At 38.1% G+C, this 21,814-nt stretch overlaps 1 protein-coding gene and 1 pseudogene across 1 annotated transcript; both read right to left on the bottom strand.

Annotated features, from left to right (window-relative positions):
- Positions 1-21,519, bottom strand: part of LOC121240734 — a 31,709-nt pseudogene extending 10,190 nt beyond the window's left edge.
- On the bottom strand, positions 17,994-19,564 carry LOC121240733 (disease resistance protein RPP5-like). The gene is made up of 3 exons (XM_041138266.1): positions 18,979-19,564; positions 18,664-18,864; positions 17,994-18,537 (listed from the first exon to the last, which is right to left on the bottom strand). The coding sequence occupies exons 1-3, from the start codon at positions 18,979-18,981 to the stop codon at positions 18,325-18,327; spliced, it is 417 nt and encodes a 138-aa protein (XP_040994200.1). The 5' UTR covers positions 18,982-19,564; the 3' UTR covers positions 17,994-18,324.
- Positions 21,520-21,814: the final 295 nt, after the last annotated feature.

Below are 21,814 nucleotides of genomic sequence, written 5' to 3'. Positions count from 1 at the left end.
AATAAACTGTAACATTACCACTTTCTTTTCCAAGCTGTTGCACTTGTGTATGGGGCCTTCCTCAATCCATGTTTGACCCGTGAGCCCCTTTAATAACACTGCAGACTGATGGTAATTAAACTGCATAGTTAACTCCTTAAAGTTCCAAAGTATTGGCCCTAGTCCTTGCAACCAATGCACTCCAAGGACCATGTCACAACCAGCAAGCACTAGGACATACATATCCAGTACAAACATCGCCCCTTGAATACCCACATGCACTCCTTTGACTTTTCCCTCGCTGTCCACTAACTCCCCATTTGCTACTTTAACTCAAACCGTATCATTTGCTAGTATAGGTAGAGGAACCCGAGAAATCACATATGGATCCAGGAAGTTATGGGTACTTTCTGAATCAATGAGTATAATAACCCACTGGTTGCCAATCCTCCCTTTGACTCACATGGTCTTAGGACCCACAAACCCAATCAGAGCATGTAAGGAAATCTCTGGAGGGTTTTGTAAGGTCTTTTACACCTTAGAGCCTGGTTCTTCAATCTGGTCAGCAAATTGTCCAGTGTCTTCCCCACAATCCTCACTTTCCTCAACAACTTCTTCAATCAAATACAGCTTAGGGCTACTACATCGATGGCCAGGATGCCATTTAGACTCACAATGATAGCACAATCCCTTCTCTCTTCTCATTTTCATTTGGTTTGGACTGATCTTATGAACATGTACGACAGCCTTGTTGTAGGAATGGTTTGGTTCTAAGGTTGAAGGATTCTGTGGTGGATGGTGTTTAATGGTTGGTGGTTCAGTGTATGGGGAAAATATAGGTCGAGTGTTTGGCTTTTTATGGAGGGTTACTTTTTCTTCTTGGATTCTAGCAAGTCTATAAGCTGTAATCAAGGTGGAAGGGTTAAACATTTTAACGGTCAATCGAATATCATCCTTTAATCCACTTATAAAACAACTCAGCTTGTCGCTCTCTGATAAATGCCTCAGCCTATTAGCAATAACTTCAAATGCAGATTTGTACTCTTCCACAGACCCAACTTGTCTCAGTCTAGTGAGTTGCTCAATAGGATCATCATAAGTACTTGGACCAAAACGTATTAGAAGAGCATTGACAAACTCATCCCACTCATTCAACAAACCAGACTCATCAAGTCCTTGAAACCAAACTAAAGCCTTCCCAGTCATGTGAAAAGATACCAATCTTAAACGGTGTTGAGGTGATGTGCTGTGAAATGCAAAAAATTATTTTACCTTATAAAGCCAGCCATGTGGGTCATCACCATCAAACAATGGAAAGTCAAGCCTTACAGATCTGGGCAGGATGTCACCAGGATGGTGTATCATCTGCTTTCCACTATTTTCTCCATTTGTATTCATATTGTTTGACTGGTTTGGTTTTGCTTGCTGCAGAACTGCCGCCAAAGAGGTGAACTGCTGCATCATGGACTCCATTTGCCTACGTACTGCAAGTAGTTCAACGCCAATGGAGGGGAATTGTGACTCTATATTCTTAATGTGAGATTCGGTGGACTTCTTAAAGGCAGTGAAACCTTCATGCAGATCTTTCAACTTGGTGCCGTCAACCATTGAATCTTAAGAAGCAGGATCTGGGCTCTAGGATACCACTTGTAATATACTTGTAATATAATATGGAAATAAGGGAAATATGGATTGTAATAGATCAACAGTAGCAATACTTTCTTCGAGGGAAAGCGCCTCCACAGGAACAGTGAACAGTAGAAATATTCCAGAGATAGGTCAAGTCTCGTACAGTGACCTCATATACTGTAACATGTAAATTACTCTAAGGTCCCTAATTAACTGGGCCGCAGGCCCTTACAATATTAAACTAGATAATTGACAGAATATAACATAGTATGGCCCATAAATGAGCCCATGAATCTTCCGTATGATTAAGCCCAACAGGCCTCTTCACTACCCGATCCACCAGCCTTCATTCTCTATGGTAACCCACGACCAAAAGGACAACACTTAGGCACTTAGGGTTTCTTGTTTCCAGTTCACTTCCAAAGTCCTTCAGTCCCTTCGTGCGTCTCTTCTCTTCCAGCCGTCGTATCACATGGAGGAAGAGGAGTTAGCTCGACGATGGGAAAACCTTAAACTGTCCTCGGAGGAAAGCAAAATTTTCTTGGTTTCCCCTGCTGATATAAAAGACAATTGTTTACGTGGAACTTTCTGTGTGGTTGGAGGGGTGATGGTGGATAAGGGGATTAACAATGAAGCATTTCGGGTGACAATCTCCCAAGGGTGGAGGTTGGAGGGGTGGGTGAAATTTAAGGATCTTGTGGAACTTCGTTTTTTAATAGAATTCCAATTTTTGTCTAATAAGGAGAAAGTCCTTGGAGGGCGTCCGTGGTTTTTTGACAGAAACCTAGTCTTTCTTCAAGAGATTGATGAATCCATTCCACTGAATTCAATGCAATTCCAATTTGAACCTTTCTGGGTCCAGCTACATGGTCTGCCTCTGGTAGCCATGTCAAAAGACATTGGAGGAAGCCTTGCCTCATCAATTGGCCATGTCTTACGTGTTGAAGCTGATTCGGATGGTATGGCATGTGGAAAGTGCATGAGGGTCAGAGTCGTTGTGGATTTGTACAAACCTTTGTTACGAGGTAAATTGGTGCAGTTGGAGGATCAGAAGTATTGGGTCTCTTTGAAGTATGAGCGTTTACAATCTTTCTGTTTTCATTGTGGGATCCTATCTCATAAACTTAAGGGATGTCAAGGGCAGAGAAGTGCAACCCTGGGTGGTCATCCAAAACCATCTTAATATGGCCCTTGGCTAAGGGCACAACCAATGAACCCTAAGATTTTTTAGACCTGTAAATATGGTGATGCCAATGGTGAAAACCATCAGTAGAGGAGATATAAAGATGAGATTCTTGAGAGTTATGATGATGAGACCAAAGACGGAAAATCTCCTAAGTCATTAACAACAACATTTGTGGGAAATTTTCCTGTTAGTGATATGCAAACAGATACTCCCTGCAGTGATTTTAAAGTTCAAGGAGGTGAAGGGATCACATTTCAGTTTGATACAGAGCCGTTGAACTCTGGTTTGGTAAACATCTCTCAACGTGATGCACCTGTTTGTGAAAAGACCTAGGTAAAACAGTTTTTCCTGCTTCTAAATTTCCATCTGTCAAAAAATTGCCCAAGCAAAGAGGAATCACGTGGAAACGTAGGGCTAGGGAAGAACATCTTCATGGACCATTGGTACTGGATACTGCACTAAAGGAAAAAAGAAAAAGGAGAGTTTGTTCTATCGGTGATGATGTTGAACCTGATAAGAAAAAAAGAGATGTTAAAGATATGGATGATTCCAACCTTGACACTGAGTTGGTGGAGGCTGCTATGTAGCTCCACCAACAACAATAATAGGCCTTAGCTGGAACTGTCAGGGGCTTGGAAACCCCCGGACAATTAGAGAACTTCACTTGTTAGTGAAGACTAAGTGGCCCAATTTTGTTTTCTTAATGGAAACAAAGTGTTGTAGAAGAATGGTAGAGGAAGTTAGAAATAAAGTGGGGTTTGATTCTAATTTTGTAGTAGATAGCATTGGCTTGAGTGGGGGGATTGCTTTTATGTGGAATAGTAATCTTGATTTGAAACTAGAATCCGACTCTCAAAATCACATCTCCATGTTAGTTCACCATGAAGAATCTGGTCTAGAAGTCTCAATTTCGGGTTTTTACGGGTCTCCCATAACTGCTAAAAGGATTGATAGCTAGAGGTTACTAAGGTTAATGAGACCTAAGGTAGATAAGCCTTGTGTATGTTTTGGAGATTTCAATGAAATTTTACATAACCATGAGAAGTTTGGAGCTGCTGTTAGGCCTTACCATCAGATGGAATCTTTTAGATCTTGTGTGAAGCATTGTGGATTGAGTGACTTAGGTTATGAGGGCCCAAAATTTACTTGGTGCAATAATAGAGAAGGTGCCCAATTCACAAAAGAAAGGATTGACCGAGTTTTTGGGAATATGCTCTGTACTAGTTTGTTTGATAACTTCAGAATTTTTACTATGGCAGCTCAATCCTCAGATCACAGTCCTCTTCTGATGTCCTTGAAAGGTGGAGCTAGGAGATTGCCACATGAGGAAAGGGCTAGACAGAGAATTTTCAGGTTTGAAGCTAGTTGGAACTTACATGAGGAATGCAGCAAGATTATCCAAATGACTTGGCAGAACCAGCCACCTCAGCAGGGTTTTTAAAACTCGGTTCATAGCAGTCTTGGCAAGTGCAGAACAGCTCTTGATCTATGGAACAAGAACTCTCTGAGACATCAAAAGAAGGAAACTCAGACAAAGCTCAACTAGTTGTCCTCTCTGCATAATTCAAATACGGGTTCAGATACAGCAGTAGTCAAGGTGCTTCAGAAGGATATAGACAAATTACTTGAAGAGGAAGATGTCAAATGGAAGCAAAGAGCAAAACAGTTATGGTTGAAGGATGGAGATAGAAACTCAATGTTTTTTCATAAGTGTGCTAACCAAAGAAGAAAGACAAATGAGATTAAAAACCTGGTTTGTGAAGATAGTAGGTTGATTAATGATGATATTGGGATTGCTGAAGCCTTCAATCAGCATTACCAGGCTCTTTTCTCTACAATACATCCTAGTGAATTTGATGAATGCCTGCGAAAAACATAACCAAAAGTGATCGAGGATATGAATAATAACCTTTCAAGAAGCTTTACTGCTGAGGAAGTAAAGGGAGCCCTTTTTCAGATGAATCCTCTGGGTTCTCCAAGCTCAGATGGATTCTCAGCTGTTTTCTATCAAACTCACTGGGAGATAGTGGGAAGTGTGGTTACAAAGGCTGTTCTTGAGGTGCTCAACCATGGGGGAGATTTGACCCTGATAAATGATACCTTCATTGTTTTAATTCCTAAGTTAAGAAGTCCCAAAACAGTAATGGATTTCAGACCTATTGCTTTATGCAATGTACTCTACAAAATTGTCTCTAAAGTGCTGTCCAATAAGCTCAAGATGGTTCTTCCTCAAATTATTTCTCCAACACAGAGTGCTTTTGTCCCTGGGAGAATGATCCAAGATAATGTTATGGTTGCTTTTGAAGCCTTGTATTCTATGACCATTAAAGGAAGAGGACAGCAAGGGTACATGGCCATTAAACTAGATATGAGCAAAACATACGATAGAGTGGAGTGGATCTTTTTAAGAAATGTTATGGAAAAGATGGGATTCAATGAGAGATGGGTTAATTTGATCATGAACTGTATTCATCTGTTTCCTATTCCATTTTAGTGAATGGGAAGCCACAAGCGAGGTTTGTTCCTTCAAGAGGTATCAGATAGGGGGATCATCTATCTCCCTTTCTGTCTATTCTTATTACTGAGGTTTTTAGTAGTATGTTGAAGTTTTAGTAGTATGTTGAATCATGCTGAATCTATTAAAGACATTCATGGTTTTCCTATTCGTAGAGGAGTATTAAGCATTAACCACCTCCTCTTTGCAAATGACAGTTTACTTTTTTGTAGAGCAAATTCTAGAGAATGGGCAGCCATTAATAGAATCCTTCTTCTGTATGAAGATGCTTCAGGGCAGAAAATTAACAAGTTAAAGACTTCCATCTTCTTCAGTGCAAGTACAAGGAAGGCTACCAAGGATTATATCCTGAGTATTGCAGGGACTCACGTTTCCTCTTGCTATGAGAGCTATTTAGGCTTACCATCCCTAATAGGTAGATCAAGATATGCTGCCTTCAAAGGAATTTTGGACAGAATTAGAGGCAAAGTCAGTAACTGGAAAATAAAGTTTCTCTCCCAGGCAGGCAAAGAAATCTTACTGAAAGCTGTGGTTCAAGCTCTTCCAACTTATTGCATGGGGGTCTTTAGATTGCCAAAGTCCTTAATAAGTGAAATTAACAGAATCATGCAGCAATTTTGGTGGAGCCATATGGATAATGAAAAGAAGATGCATTGGGTTTCATGGGGTCAAATGGGAAAAGCTAAAGGGGCAGGTGGCTTAGGCTTTAGAGACTTCGAGAGCTTTAACTTAGCCTTGTTGGCTAAACAAGGTTGGAGGCTCATTCAATTCCTTGATTCATTGGCTGCTCAAGTTCTAAAATTGAAATATCACCATTTTTCAGATTTTTTCCAAGCTAAAGTAGGCTCTCGACCTTCCTTTATTTGGAGAAGTCTACATGCTGCCAAGGGTTTGCTTGAGAAAGGATCTTTATGGAGATTAGGGAATGGTCAGGATATCAAAATATGGAATTGTAGGTTGTTGCCTCTCCCTTCAAGCTTTAAAATCCAATCTCCTATTTAGGTACGGCATGAAGATGCTCTAGTTGCTGAGTTAATTAATGTGGAGACCAAGCAATGGGATCGAGGTTTGGTAATTTCTGTCCTGGGAACTGAAATGGCTGACTTAGTTTGTAAAATCCCCATTAATGCATCAAGTGCTAGTGACCATCAGGTGCTAGTGACAAACTGATCTGGCTTGGCACAAAGGATGGAAGTTTCACAGTAAAAAGTGCATATCATAAACAGAAGGAGCTGTTGGAAGTGGAAAAGGGCCAAACTTCTCAGGTTGCACAAAAAACTAAATCTTGGACATGTAGCTGGAACTATTTGATCCCAAATGCCACTAAAGTCTTCTTGTGGAGAGCATGTCTTGAGTCATTACCAACAAAATTAAACCTATTTAAGAAGAAGATTGTAGATTCTCCTTTGTGCCCTATCTGCTATAGGGAAAAGGAATCAACTACTCATGCTCTGTGGAACTGCACCTTAGCCATGGATGTGTGGAGTCAGGGGCCAATGGTTTTCCAAAAGAGTTCTAGTAGAGTAAGTAACTTCAAGGATTTGGTTGAGCACCTGCAGTCCATTTCAAATCAGATTTCAATGGAGGTGTTTTTTGTGATTACTCGAGGCATTTGGATAAGAAGGAACAAACTCGTTTTTGATGACTTATTCTCTCACCCCCCTAAGGTAGCCAAGCAGGCTTTAAAATCCTTGGAGGAATTCAAGTCAGCACAACTTATGTCAAGAAAGAGTGGCCCAGGGCATCAAACGGATTCCCATGTTTGGATCCATCCACCTAAAGGGAGCATAAAAATCAATTGGAACGCAGCTTTATATTCAACAAAAGACAGAATTGGGATTGGCTTGGTGGCTCGTGATCATGAGGGCTCCATTATGGCTTCTAAGAAACTGTCAACATCTGGTTTTATGGACCCTCTATTAGTGGAAGCACAAGGAGGTTATCAAGCTGCTAGATGGGCTAGAGAGTTGGGACTAAACTCTGTGATCTTGGAAGGTGATTCTCAACAAATTGTCAATGGACTCAATCATCAGAGTAAGCGTTGGGATAATGTTGGAATGATTTTGTGTGACACTAAAGTCTTATTATCAGAAATAGATCAATGGAAAGTAAGTTTTGTAAGGAGAAGTGGTAATTGTCTTGCTTACTGTCTATCTAAGAGTTCTCTTGAGCTGGCTGAGGATGTGATAGAGATGGTTGAAAGACCATCTATGTAATCGTATTTCCTCTTGTATCTTTATAAAGTTATGGAATGTTTTCTTCAAAAAAAAAAAAAAAAACTCTCTATACAATTCATTAAAACCCATACTATGGAGCTATGAATGCATACCAAGGTTTGTGCGCAATTTCTCTTCATGTCTTCTGTTCAATAGGATGATACCAAATTGAGCTGAATTATGAAGCTTCTATGCAATTTCTCTTCATGTCTTGTGTTCAAGAGGATGATGCCAAATAGGACTGAGTAACAACAATGTCGGACTGGGGGTGCCCTACCTTTGACCTTTGACTCTGACTCTAATTCGCATAGCTTCTAATCTAACTTTAATTCCGACTTGTCGGAGCGGAGTTGGATTTGGGCTTTCTTATTGGGTTTTTTTTCTTAATCGATTTAAAATTTCAATTTGACAATCTTGGACTCTCACTAATCAGATTTAGGCTTCTAGATTTTAGTTTTTAAAAAAAATATTTTTTTTCAATTTCAATTTTATTAAAACATAACCAAAATTGAAAAAATAAATCATTATACAAATTAATGTTATTATTTATTAGTATTACATGTTATTATACACTGATTATTATACAATACTAATACATGTTATTATACTTTAGAAATTATATATCAGTATTACATGTTATTATAAATTTATATATTTGTGTTTATATTAATACATTAATATTAAATGTTATTATAAATTAGCTATTATATAATTAGTATTATATGTTATTATACATTAGTGTTTATACGTATACTTAATAGTATGGTGTTTACATATACTTAACAATTATTAGTTAATTTAGTCTATTTGTATTATAATATAAGCATATTATTTTATAATAATTTGTTCATATTAGTATATTATTGAATTTAATTAATTATACAAGTTATAGTTACATAAAATATATATTTTTATAAAATATGTACAATATCAGAGTCGGAGTCAGTACATCACTGCCGTTTTCTAGAAATTTCTTGAATCCTTGATTTCCTAGTTCTCGTCGTCCCAAGGTTTAAGCTGAAGCCAAATGCCCTCTGCAAATTGAGAGAGAGAGAGAGAGAGAAATGGGTGATTCGAGCGACTCTGTGTCAGTGGATATGGAGGGGATCTCTTTTGGCAGAAGGGTAACCTGCATTCTTCTCTTATCTTTGCATCTATTATTTAATGTGTGATGCTATGTTTGGTTGCTTAGAGATGTAGTACACTGAAAAAATCAAAAGACCAGTCTCTCCTCCCAAACTAAGCATGCTGCAAACATCTGAACAACTTGATGTTCTTTTGAACAAGTTTTAGTTTGGCATTGAATAACAGAGTAATAATTTATTCATTTTGGTTTCTCTTGCCATGATTGTTATATTATCTCTTTCTCTATCGTCGGTTAATTCATTATGTTTTCAAGGCAATACCCGATGCTATGCTTGGAAAAATTGTCAGCATTAAAGTTGCTCTTCTGGTTGTTGACTGCAAATGTTGCTGTTAGGATTTAGTATTAGATTGGTTTCATTTATCAAAAAAAAGATTGGTTTCATATGTTTTGTATTTTTTTTATATGTTTTTTTTTGTATTTTAAATTGAGTTAAGCTTTACTGTAGCGCCAACAAAACTGGACCTTGCTGTGTCTTTGATTCTAAGGTTGGGAATTCACAAATAGGATGGCAGGAATGGATATTGGGTCTTGAGGAGTTTATTTGCCTATTTAATTTGTGATCTGACATTTCAAATGTTTATAAAAAAAAGATCTCATTTATGTTGTTTTTTTATTTCATCATGATCTGTATATAATTAAAGGAAGTGACTGATCTCTCTCTCTCTCTCCCCCTCTCTCGCCCAGACTTGGTGTTGTGATGCGTATGGGGGTTACAGCAGGAGCTTATGTCCTGGCTCTATTTGCTATAAGTTGTCTCCCATGGCACGGCACACATGTTTTGTTAATCATTTGGGTTGGAGAATCTTTTTGCTAATTATTTGGATTGGAGAGTCTTATTCTTATACGAGATTTAGGCTTCATTTGTTTTTTTAAACTCATCATTACAATTTTTTTAAATTTTAATATAAAATATAATAAACAATTTAATATTTTTAAATTTCAAAATAATAATAATATTAAAAAATTATATTCTAACAATATTTTATCATCTAAACTCAACTCAACTCAACTTAATTTAACATCTAAAAGCAACCTTAATATAATCGGTAAGTGATGTCAAAAACTTACTCTACTTTTATGGCATGTGTGGAGTGGTGACTGAGTTATTGCTTAAGAGGTACTTCAGCAAGGTCTGCCTGTCCTTAATTTCCTCCATTGATCTTCATGTTACCAGACTTTGGTCGGTAGATAACTGGATTTTAAATAATGGTGGCAAGAAGTTCATGGCAGTGCTCAAATACCAGAGTCAGATATAGTACTGACATGTAGAAGAGTCGGTCCTCCAACTTTTCCCATCTTTCCTTCCTTTTTCTTTTTAATAATCTATTTATTAATTGACAGATGAATGATAATTGTGGTCAAAGGCTGAGCACTGAGCACTTTGTCTGACTTCCATGACATTATGTTTCCTTCAACAGTCTTTGGAGGAGAGGCAGAGTTCAAATGTTTGGCGGTTTCTGGAAGCAATCAATGGGTAAATCCTGTTTTTAAGATGGTTTTGCTTTACTTTCCATAGAAAGGGTAAAATCTCTGGAATTTGGTACATAGAGTGTTAGGAATAAGTGTAGTTAAGATTAATACGAAATATAGTAACAGAATTAAACAAAAGAAAATTAATGTCAATCACACAGAAATAACACCAAGAATTAAGTGGTTCGACTCAAAATGAGCCTATGTCCACTGGTGGGGTCGGTATCGAAGATTTCACTATCAACAGAGATGGAGTACAGATCAATACAACAAAACTTCACAAGGAAGTTATCTCTCAAACTCTCTCTAGACTTCTCTCTCAAGGAAACACTAAAACAAGAGTAAAATGAATTCTGAAGTCCTAAGAAGAGAAGAGGCGCCGTTTGATATTTATAGGAAAAGTGAGAATTCACTTTTGTGAACATTGGCTCGAGCGAACGTCGAGTGAGTGTCGAGCGAACATAGATATTCTGCACTTCACTCAAGCCAACAGTTGTGCGAGGGTCGAGCGAAGCTCTCTGCCTGAACTCGCTCGAGCTGGGTGTCGAGCGAGGGTCGAGCGAAGCTCTCTGACTTGGATATTGCTCGAGCTGAATGTCGAGCGATACTTGAGCGAAGCTCTCTGTCTGAATTCGCTCGAGCTGAATGTCGAGCGAATGTCGAGCGAAGCTCTCTGTCTGAATTCGCTCGAGCTGAGTGAACCTTCGCTAGAGCGAACCTACGACACTTGCACTGTTCAATCAGAATTCAAGACACCTCATAACAAATCTCCACCTTGGCTTGAACTCTGCCAAAACACAAAAAACCTCCGACCACAAAACCAATCCCCACCACCAAATCCCTTACGGGAATAACAAAATGCGAACACCAATCAAGTCCAAACAAAGTTTGAACTTGTATACTGCAACTGGCTTAGTCATCATATCTGCTGGATTCTCTGTAGTAGCAATCTTCAGAATCTGTATAGCACCCTCTATAACAATCTCTCTGAGAAAATGGTACCTGACATCAATGTGCTTTGTTCTTTCATGATACATTTGATTTTTGGTCAAATGTATTGCACTCTGACTGTCACAGAATACTGAGATCCCATCTTGTTGTAAACCCAAATCATTGACCAAGCCTTTCAACCAAATGGCCTCCTTAACAGCCTCTGCTGCTGCCATGTACTCTGCCTCGGTAGTTGATAAAGCAACAGTGGATTGCAGTGTTGCTTTCCAACTGATAGCTGACCCACACAGAGTGAAAACATAACCTGTCAATGATCTTCTTTTATCTAAGTCTCCAGCATAATCTGAATCAACAAAACCAGTAACTTTGGAACTGAGATCGACATCTCTATCAAATATTAACCCAAAGTTCAGGGTTCCCCTCAGATACCTGAGTATCCATTTCACAGCCTGCCAATGAGTCTTACCTGGGTTAGCCATATACCTGCTAACTACGCTCACTGCCTGTGAAATGTCTGGGCGGGTGCAAACCATTGCATACATGATGCTGCCAACATCACTTGAATAAGGAACACTAGCCATGAATTGTTCCTCTTCAGTTGTCTGAGGAGATAGGCAAGCTGAAAGCTTAAAGTGCGTAGCAAGTGGTGTACTTACTGGTTTGGAATCAAACATTCCAAATCTCTGAAGCACTTTTTCAATGTACTTTCCCTGGGACAAGTACAACTTTCCAGCTTTCCTATCTCTGAAGATTTCCATTCCCAAAATCTTCTTCGCAGCACTTAAGTCTTTCATTTCAAACTCATTTCTGAGTTGGGTCTTTAACAAACCTATGTCAGATAAGCTTCTAGCAGCAATAAGCATATCATCAACATATAATAGCAAATAAATGAAAGATTTATCAGATAATTCCTTATGATAAACACAACTATCATAGTTACTTCTCAAATAACCATGATCAATTATAAAGGAATCAAACCGCTTATACCATTGCCTTGGCGACTGCTTCAAACCATATAAAGACTTCTTCAATCTGCACACATGATCTTCCTTGTTTTCAACAATGAATCCCTCTGGCTGATGCATGTAAATGGTCTCTTCAAGTTCACCATGTAGGAACGCTATTTTAACATCAAGTTGCTGTAGCTCTAAGTCATACAATGCTACTAAAGCTAGTAGTAATCTGATCGAACTGTGTTTCACCACTGGAGAGAAGACTTCAGTGAAGTCGATGCCTTCTCTCTGACTGAAGCCCTTAGCAACTAAGCGTGCCTTGTATCTTGCATCTGTATCACCCTGGATTCCCTCCTTTCTTTTGAAAACCCATTTGCAGCCAACAGTCTTCACCTTCTTTGACAACAGAACCAAATCCCATGTTTGGTTTTTGTGAAAAGACTCAATCTCTTCAGTCATAGCTGCGCACCACTGTGCAGATTCTACACTCTTGACAGCTTCTGAATAACTGGAAGGTTCCTGACCAACAATATTCTCTGCCGTAGTAAGAGCATACATAACCATATCTGCATGAGCATACCTCTGAGGTGGTCTAATCTGCCTCCTCTGTCTACCAGTCGCTATACTGTAGTCTTGCTCACCTTGTGCGCCGCTACCTGAATCAGAATCATGCTCATCTTCAATAGCATGATCTTGGGTGCCGTTGGGCAGCCCTTGTGATGCTTCCACCTGAAACTCCACCTACTTTCTAACATCCTGTTCTTGTCCTGTAGACTCAGAATTCTCCTTCCTCGGACTAAGCATGGATTTTTCATCAAAAGTGACATCCCTACTGATTACAAACTTGGGTGATTTAGGATCAGTACACCACAATCTGAATCCCTTCACCCCACTGGCATACCCAATGAATATGCCATTTTTTGCCCTTGGCTCAAGTTTTCCATCATTAACATGGAAATATGCAGGACAACCAAAAATTTTCAAATTTGAATAATCAGCAGGAGTATCAGACCATACCTCATTCGGAGTCTTCAAACCAATCGCTGTGGCTGGAGAGCGATTGACCAAGTAACAAGCCGTGTTGATTGCTTCGGCCCAGAAATCCTTAGCCAAGCCTGCATTAGAAAGCATGCTGCGAGCTCTCTCCAAGAGGGTCCTGTTCATCCATTCAGCTACCCCATTTTGCTGTGGAGTATGTCTAACTGTACGATGTCTAGCAATACCCTCATTTCTGCAGAATTCATCAAACTCACCTCCGCAGAACTCCATACCATTGTCAGTGCGAAGTCGCTTGATTTTCTTGCCCGTCTGATTTTCAATCAAAGCTTTCCACTGTTTGAAGTTAACAAATACATCACTTTTCTGCTTCAAAAAGTAGACCCAAACCTTTCGTGAGAAATCATCAATGAACGTAAGCAGATATTGAGCTCCACCTTTTGACGGGACGGAAGATGGGCCCCAAAGATCAGAATGAATGTAGTCCACAGAACTTTTGGTTCTGTGAACCCCTATAGAGAACTGAACCCTGCACTGTTTGCCAAACACACAGTGCTCACAGAAATCCAGTTTCCCTATCTTCTGATTACATAACAAACCCTGCTTACTCAAAATTGACATTCCCTTTTCACTCATATGACCCAAACGCATATGCCACAAACGAGTGACATCTGTATCTGGATCATCTGAGACTGACACTGCAGCTGCACCTGTCACTATAGAGCCCTGAAGGAAATAAAGACCATTTGTCTTATCTCCTTTCATCACAACCATAGAGCCCTTACTGGCTCTGATAGCTCCATCTTCACCAGTGTACTTGTAGTCCAGAGAATCAAGAGTACCCAAAGAAATAAGATTCTTTTTCAAATCTGGAATGTGTCGAACATTTGACAATGTCCGGACAATTCCATCAAACATCTTGATTCTGACTGAACCAATTCCAGCAATTTTGCAACCCATATCATTCCCTAACAAAACAAAACCTCCGTTGACCGATTCATAGTTAGTGAACCAGTCCCTCTTGGGACACATATGGAAAGTGCAAGCTGAGTCCATGACCCACTAGTCACTAAAGCGACTATTGGAGTCGCTTATTGCTAGAACAAGATCTAGGTCGTTAGACCTATCATCAGCAACACTAACGGCATTAGATGAACTAGTGCCGTCCTCTCTGTTTTTCAATTTTGGACACTCGTTTTTGTAGTGACCAAACTTATGGCAGTAATGACATTTGATGTTTTTCTTACTAACCGTTGTTTGTGAACTGCCCCTGGATTTCCCCTTATTCTTCTCTGAACCCCTGTCATTCGATCTACCCCTGCTTGAGGACCCCTTAACAAACAAGCCACTAGCTTGTTCATTAGTGTTCTTCACACTCAATTTATTCCTCAACTCCTTAGAATTCAAAGCAGACTTTACATCTACCAAGGAAATTATATTTCTACCATACAACATGGAATTCACAAAGTTCTCAAAAGATGTGGGTAATGAACATAAAATAATTAACGCTTGATCTTCTTCTTCAAGCTTAATATCTATGTTCCTCAGATCCATAATGATTTTATTAAATTCATCTAGGTGTTCAGAAATAAGAGTACCTTCCTTCATTTTGAGAGTGTATAACCGTTGTTTCAAATACAACCGGTTAGTGAGAGATCTCTTCATGTACAGATTCTCAAGTGCCGACCAGAGACCAGTTGCAGTCTCCTCATCAGCAACCTCTCTTAAAACTCCATCAGATAGTGACAAAAGAATAGTACTGTGTACCTTTTCTTCTTCTTCTTTCGAAGGAGCCGGAGAATCTTCAGATACCGAGACTTCTAATACTTTTGACAAGCCCTGTTGTCGCAGTAAAGCCTTCATCTTGATGCGCCATAGACTGAAACTGTTCTGACCGTCAAATTTCTCCACTTCGAACTTAGCCATAGCCATCCCTCCAGATCCTGAGCCAAGCTCTGATACCAATTTGTTGGGAATAAGTGTAGCTAAGACTAACACGAAGTATAGTAGCGGAACTAAACAAAAGGAAATTGATGACAATCACACAGAAATAACACCAAGAATTAAGTGGTTCGACTCAAAATGAGCCTACGTCCACTGGTGGGGTCGGTATCGAAGATTTCACTATCAACAGAGATGGAGTACAGATCAATACAACAAAACTTCACAAGGAAGTTATCTCTCAAACTCTCTCTAGACTTCTCTCTCAAGAAAACACTAAAACAAGAGTAAAATGAATTCTGAAGTCCTAAGAAGAGAAGAGGCGCCGTTTGATATTTATAGGAAAAGTGAGAATTCACTTTTGTGAACATTGGCTCGAGCGAACGTCGAGCGAGTGTCGAGCGAACGTAGATATTCTGCACTTCGCTCAAGCCAACAGTTGTGCGAGGGTCGAGCGAAGCTCTCTGCCTGAACTCGCTCGAGCTGGGTGTCGAGCGAGGGTCGAGCGAAGCTCTCTGACTTGGATATTGCTCGAGCTGAATGTCGAGCGATACTTGAGCGAAGCTCTCTGTCTGAATTTGCTCGAGCTGAATGTCGAGCGAAGCTCTCTGTCTGAATTCGCTCGAGCTGAGTGTCGAGCGAATGTTGAGCGAAGCTCTCTGTCTAACTTCGCTCGAGCTGAGTGAACCTTCGCTCGAGCGAACCTACGACACTTGCACTGTTCAATCAGAATTCAAGACACCTCATAACATAGGGCATGAATGTCTAATTTGAGATCCTTCTATGGTTGAGTGCAACCCTAGAGTGCAATATCCTCACATATCGTTTTATGGAAGAGGACGGGACCGTGCATCCTCAAATATTAATATGCAGACTTTATGTATATTCTCACCCATATAATATATCTTAAATTCTTTATATATCATAACTGATTAATGTGAGGATTTGCCGTCCTCTAGAAAGTGTGCTATCGATTATGTGTGCATTGATTGTTTACTGCTTTATAGATGACTGTCTTACATGGTGTGGGTTACCTTGCCTTTGTGTTTTTATAATTCATGAAGTCCCACATTGAAAAAACGTGATTCACACACATGCTGATGCCTAGAGATTTGGAGTAACTCTATGTTGTGATGTCTAGCAGGAGACCTGACATTACAGAGGGATTGAGAAAACTACAATGCCGTTCTCTAATTTTTGTTGAGGATAACTCTCCATTTCACTCAGAGGCTCTCCACATGACTTCTAATCTAGATAGGCGATACAGTGCATTAGTTGAGGTATGCAACAGTTCTATCCCATCTTGTTTTATGTTCATATATTGCTAGCATGAGAATGAGCTTTATTTACTAGGGGGTGTGGGGAACAAACGTACAGGTACAGGCATGCGTCAATGGTAACAGAGGAGCAGCCTCATGCCATGTTGATACCATTGGAGTACTTCCTCATTGGATACGGCTTGTATCGACCTATGAAAACAAGAATTTCTCTGCAAGAATGAAATTAGAAAGATCAAAAGGAGTGGAGAAAATAAATTTTTGCAATCTATCCATATCATAGGGGTTTGTGTTTTCTCTTCAATTCGTTGGGGTTGATAAGTGAGAGGGCAACCATGTTGTTGTATAGATAGAGGTCAAGAAAAGGAAAGATATTGTTGTATATTAAAATGTGTTTGTTGGATGATTAGTTTGAGGAAGAAAATAGTTGGAAAATAATAATTTTAAGTAAAAATTAAATTATTAATTAATATATAGAATGTATTTTTAAAATATTAAAAAACATTAATTAATATATGTTGATCAGTGCAGTATCCCCACTGAGAAAGTCAACTAGCAACTATTTTCATTGGCTTTATATAGGTATTCTGAAGATAGACTCGCATTAAATTGCTCTAAGAATACATCACTGGCCAGAATCTTGGAAAAGACACAAGATTTAGATTGAAGGATATGAATGATACCGCTAATCAAGAGAATATCATCAATGCCCTTTGACTTGAACTACTCTGCCCTTTTTATGTGTTTGCCACACACAAAAACAATCAACTTGATAAAACACACAGACCCTGATTTAAAAATTAGTTAATTTAGACCCTAAACTACATGTCAATACAACTTAATTCAAGCATATCTAACAAAATCAAAACTCAAACTTACTACATTTCCACTGCCTCTGAGCCAACAAAAATAAAAAAAAATAAAAGTCTTAATTTGTAACAATGACATGCATTAATAAGGACCTTAAAGATTTAACAACCTTAATTTAAAGTGCCGCAAACAACCGGGTGCAATGAGCGGGTCCTTCGAAGTGCCTAAGGTTCCGTTTGAAACTTAGACTGAATTGAAATCAACTCAATTCAGTTTAAATTTAAGTTGAGTCTAATATCTAAATATACAAATCTCAAATCACTAATTTTTTGTCAATTCAAAACCTCTTTACACGTGGAATATACAACCTTTTTTAACTTAACACCTCTTTACAGCGAGACCCACAACCTTTTTCAACTTTCTATAAATACATCTAAATTTATCTTAATATCTAATGACATCTAAATTCATTTTAGGTGGGTCCTACAAAACTCATTCTACCATCTCAACTTACTACTATTTATAAAGAAGTCAACTCATCTCAATTTAGCTCATCTTCCAAATGGGGCCTTAGTTACAATTCAATTTGCATAATTACAAAATACAAAACTCATCTCAATTTAGCTCATCTTCCAAATGGGGCCTTAGTTACAATTCAATTTGCATAATTACAAAATACAAGCATGACCATAAGAGAGTTTTTCTATTTGTGAGATGAAATCCGTTTTGATTGTAGGTTTGGATTAAGAAATAATTTTAACCTATCTCATCTCATCATTATAACTTTCACAAATTTTTAAATAAAATATAATAAAAAATTCAATTTTTTTAAATCTCAAAACAATAATAATATTAAAAAATAATATTTTAATAATATCTTATTTAACTTTTAACTTTTATTTCAATTCATCTGATTTTAAATCACTATTCAAACCTAAAGAAGAGAACGAGAGAAACACTCAAAACACACACTAACCCACCGTTTCGCCAGCTATATAGCCTATATCCGAATAATATGTACCGGATATGCCACGAGTTCTATCTCCTCCGTCAAAATCAATGCTCGGTGATTTTACCAGATCATATATTCCTTCCATCTCATATTCTACAAATGATCCGATATCATAGATGGGATTTGGCATCAACTCTCTTACTTCGAGATGAAATTCCCGGATGCTCTTGGGGATTAGATCCAGAGATGGGATTTGTGTTATCGATGTATCGAGTGCCCAAAGATCCGTCAGGCATTCCAACCTACTCAGGTCTGGCAACTTCTTTAAGTCCTGAACATTTGTTAAGCCACAACTCTTTTAATCGCTTGAGACTTCCAATAGATGGGTGAATCTCACACAAGCTTCTACAACCTGAAAGGTTTAAGTTCTCGAGACGTGGGGCTCTAGTCAAATCTGGTGTTTTAATCAGGTTCTTAGAATCACTCATATCTAAGACCTTCAAATTGTCAAAAACCTGTTACAAAGTACAAGTGTAGTTAATTGGATCAAAATACGAATATTATATTAACTTATTTGGAAAAGACAGGAAGGGGGATTATTAAGAAGAATATATACATATTTAAATGAGTCAAAAACTTACCACCAAACCCTTCCATAGTTCTTTGATTCGGCTGCCAGACATTCTTAATTCTTCAAGTCCTTTGATCGCTTCGATGGAGCTCCACAAGCTTCTACAACCTGAAAAGTCTAGTTTCTCAAGATTTTTCGCACCTGTCAAATCTGGTGTTTTAATCAAATCCTCAGAACCACTCACATCTAAGACCTTCAAATTGTAAAAAACCTGTTATAAACAAGTAGTTAGTTGGATCAAAATATGAATATATTAATTTATTTGGAAAAGACAGGAAAGGGGATTATTAAGAAGAATACGTATTTATACGAGTGAAAAACTTACCATCGACCCCTTCTATAGTTGTTTCATGCGACTGTTATACATCCTTAGTATAGTAAGATTGTTCGGTTGGAAACTGCTCTGCCAGGATCTCGAAGCATATCCAGACCACTCTAGGAATCACAACTCATTGGTTGGCATGTATTTTAAAGGTTTTCCACTCCATTTTATAGTTTGAGATTCATGGAATTTAAAAAATCTCAATTTTCTCATATTTGACAATGCTTTGGCGTTGAGTCTGATCTCTTTGGTTTCGGGACAAAAATCCATGACGATGCCTTTAATTGCATCGCTTCCTTGCAGGCAACCAAGAAAAACAGGCCAGTCAGCAAGAATTAGGATGAAAATATACCTTTTTATATTAATGTCTACACTAATCAACTTACAGTATCATTATTCAGCACGTGAAAGACATCCTTGAGACCACGCAATCTACTACGTCGTCCAGGTTCTTCATGGCATTCCCGGCGAACTATTTCCTGGCCCATTTCTTTTAGCAAATCATGCATGGACAACCATCCATATTTTGATTTGCTTATGAGGGCCTTCTCAACGAGAACGTCAATGTCGATGCAATGATAACCGAGACTTTTTAACATCTCATAAAATATGTTATCCACCTAAAGCTGTCCTCGGAACAAACATGCCATATCCAAAAATAACTCTTTTCGCCAATACTCCATCTTATCAAAACTTATTTGAAGTACATTCATAATTTTTGTGTGAGGAATTCTTTCTAGTTGATCCCTCTCACTTTTCCACGCCTCTATTGTTCTATCACGCAAGAAAGAACCCAAAACTTTAAGAGCTAAAGGAAGGCCTTGAGCATAATTCACAAAATTAATAGATAGATCCTCATAAATCTCTGGAGGTTGGGTTTTATCGAAGGCTGACAAACGAAAGAGTTGCAAAGCTTCAGCAGTTTGAAGAAGCTCAACCTTAAAGATATCATACACTCCATGTGTTCTCAACAAATGACTATCTCTACATGTTATAATCACCCTACTGCCTGGACCAAACCATTTCCGATCCTTTGCTAATGCTAACAGTTGCTCGTCACTGTCAACATCGTCCAGGACGATAAAAACCTTTTTATCACGTAACCTCAGGCCTGCTTATCACCTCGCTTCCATGGCGATGATCCCATACATGTATTTTTTCTTTTATGATCATACAAAGAAGTTGTTTTTGTAAAGAAGCTAGACCACGAGCTCTAGATTCTTCTCTAATACAAGAAATAAAGCTGCTTCCTTCAAACTGACAAGAAACTCGATCATAAATTATTTCGGCCAGCATTGTCTTCCCTACTCCGCCCATCCCATGAATTCCTACAAAGTGAACATCGTTCGATTCCATATCCAATAACTTCATCATTTCGTCTACATGGGCGTCTATTGCAACAAGTTTCCCGTAATCATGACGCGAGAATCTACAATTCAACTCATTAGATATACGTCCACAGACTTTTTGTATAATTGTTGATTCGTACCTGTAAATTGATAGAACAATTAATATTGACTAGAACTGAATGACACAGGCAAAAAAAAAAAAAAAAAGGAAGGCTTTAGCTGATAACTAGCATTGTTTATTAGAGAAAGCAAAACATTTAGGCCCGATTAGAATATGTTTCCTCCATTCTCATCATTTTTTTAAATTCTGACATAAGATATAATAAATAATTTAATTTTTTTAAATTTTAAAATAATAATAATATTAAAAAATAATATTTTAATAATATTTTATTCCAATATCTCATCTCATCTCATCTTATGTCAGACCGGATCGCAATGTAAACATTTTCAAAATTATAAATGTCATAATTAAGTAAATAGATAGATGTTAATTGCTTGCGAGCTGTCAATATTACTACAAGAAAAATGAGCTTTTGTGACCAATTTATTACAATCAAAAGACTATTTGCAACCAGTTTTTATTGTAAATAGTCATTTCGTTGAAATTAACTGATCGCAAATAATATATAGAAGAAGAAAAGAATGTTACTTGTCATGTATGTGCTCTCCTGCAATATTGCCGACTTTTCTGAAAGCATTTCTCCACATATCAAGCTCTTTGATGTCTACCTTGGGATCTTTTTCATGTGCTGCGAAAGCTTCTGCAAAAGTCCCTTTTTGATTTCTTACGTCTGAAGGATCCACATAATAGAAAATAGGAATAATTGTGATCAACTTCGTCTTTATCACCCATTCAACGATCTTGGTAAGTTCCATGAGGCACCATTTGGAAGAAACATAATTTGCTGAAAGAATGACGATGGCGTATTGTGAATCTTGAATTGTTTTCAGAAGCGCTTGAGAAATGTATTCTCCTTGCTTGAGTGTTTTGTCATCCCTAAAGACGAGAATGCCTTTCTGTTTTAAATCAGCATGTAGGTGAACCGTAAAATCCCTCCGGGTGTCTCTACCATAGAAATTAAGAAAAATTTCATATTTCCATCCAGGCGAAGATGAATGATCTCTTTTCATTTCAAAAATAGATGAAGATGATCTTTGAGTGGCCATGAATGCAACGCGAGAGATTTAGAAGCTTAATTGTGGAAGGGAATATTGCGGGCTTAGACAATAAGAAGAACAGTACTGAAGATATCATGAGGTAATCTGTTTGAATATATAATAGAAGCTAGCCATGGAGTAGTAGTACTAGTCGACCTAAGATGGAAAGTTGCAGGTAGCTAGATGCAGCTATGAAATTATTACTTATCTAAAAACTTAAACTAATAAAAAGATATACATTTTATTATTTATTTTATATTTTTATATATATATATATTTTTTTTTTGCATATGGTCTAGATTTTTCTTAATAGATATATTTTAACATGT

The sequence above is a fragment of the Juglans microcarpa x Juglans regia genome, chromosome 7S (genome assembly GCF_004785595.1).
Source record: "Juglans microcarpa x Juglans regia isolate MS1-56 chromosome 7S, Jm3101_v1.0, whole genome shotgun sequence".
NCBI lineage: Eukaryota > Viridiplantae > Streptophyta > Magnoliopsida > Fagales > Juglandaceae > Juglans > Juglans microcarpa x Juglans regia.
This window is presented reverse-complemented; position numbering and strand designations above follow the sequence as displayed.

Excerpts from the sequence above, each read along its gene's own strand:
- LOC121240733 (XM_041138266.1), bottom strand. Across the intron at positions 18,538-18,663 it reads AACTATGGAAGGGTTTGGTG|GTTTTTGACAATTTGAAGGT; the intron begins GTAAGTTTTTGA and ends ACTTTGTAACAG.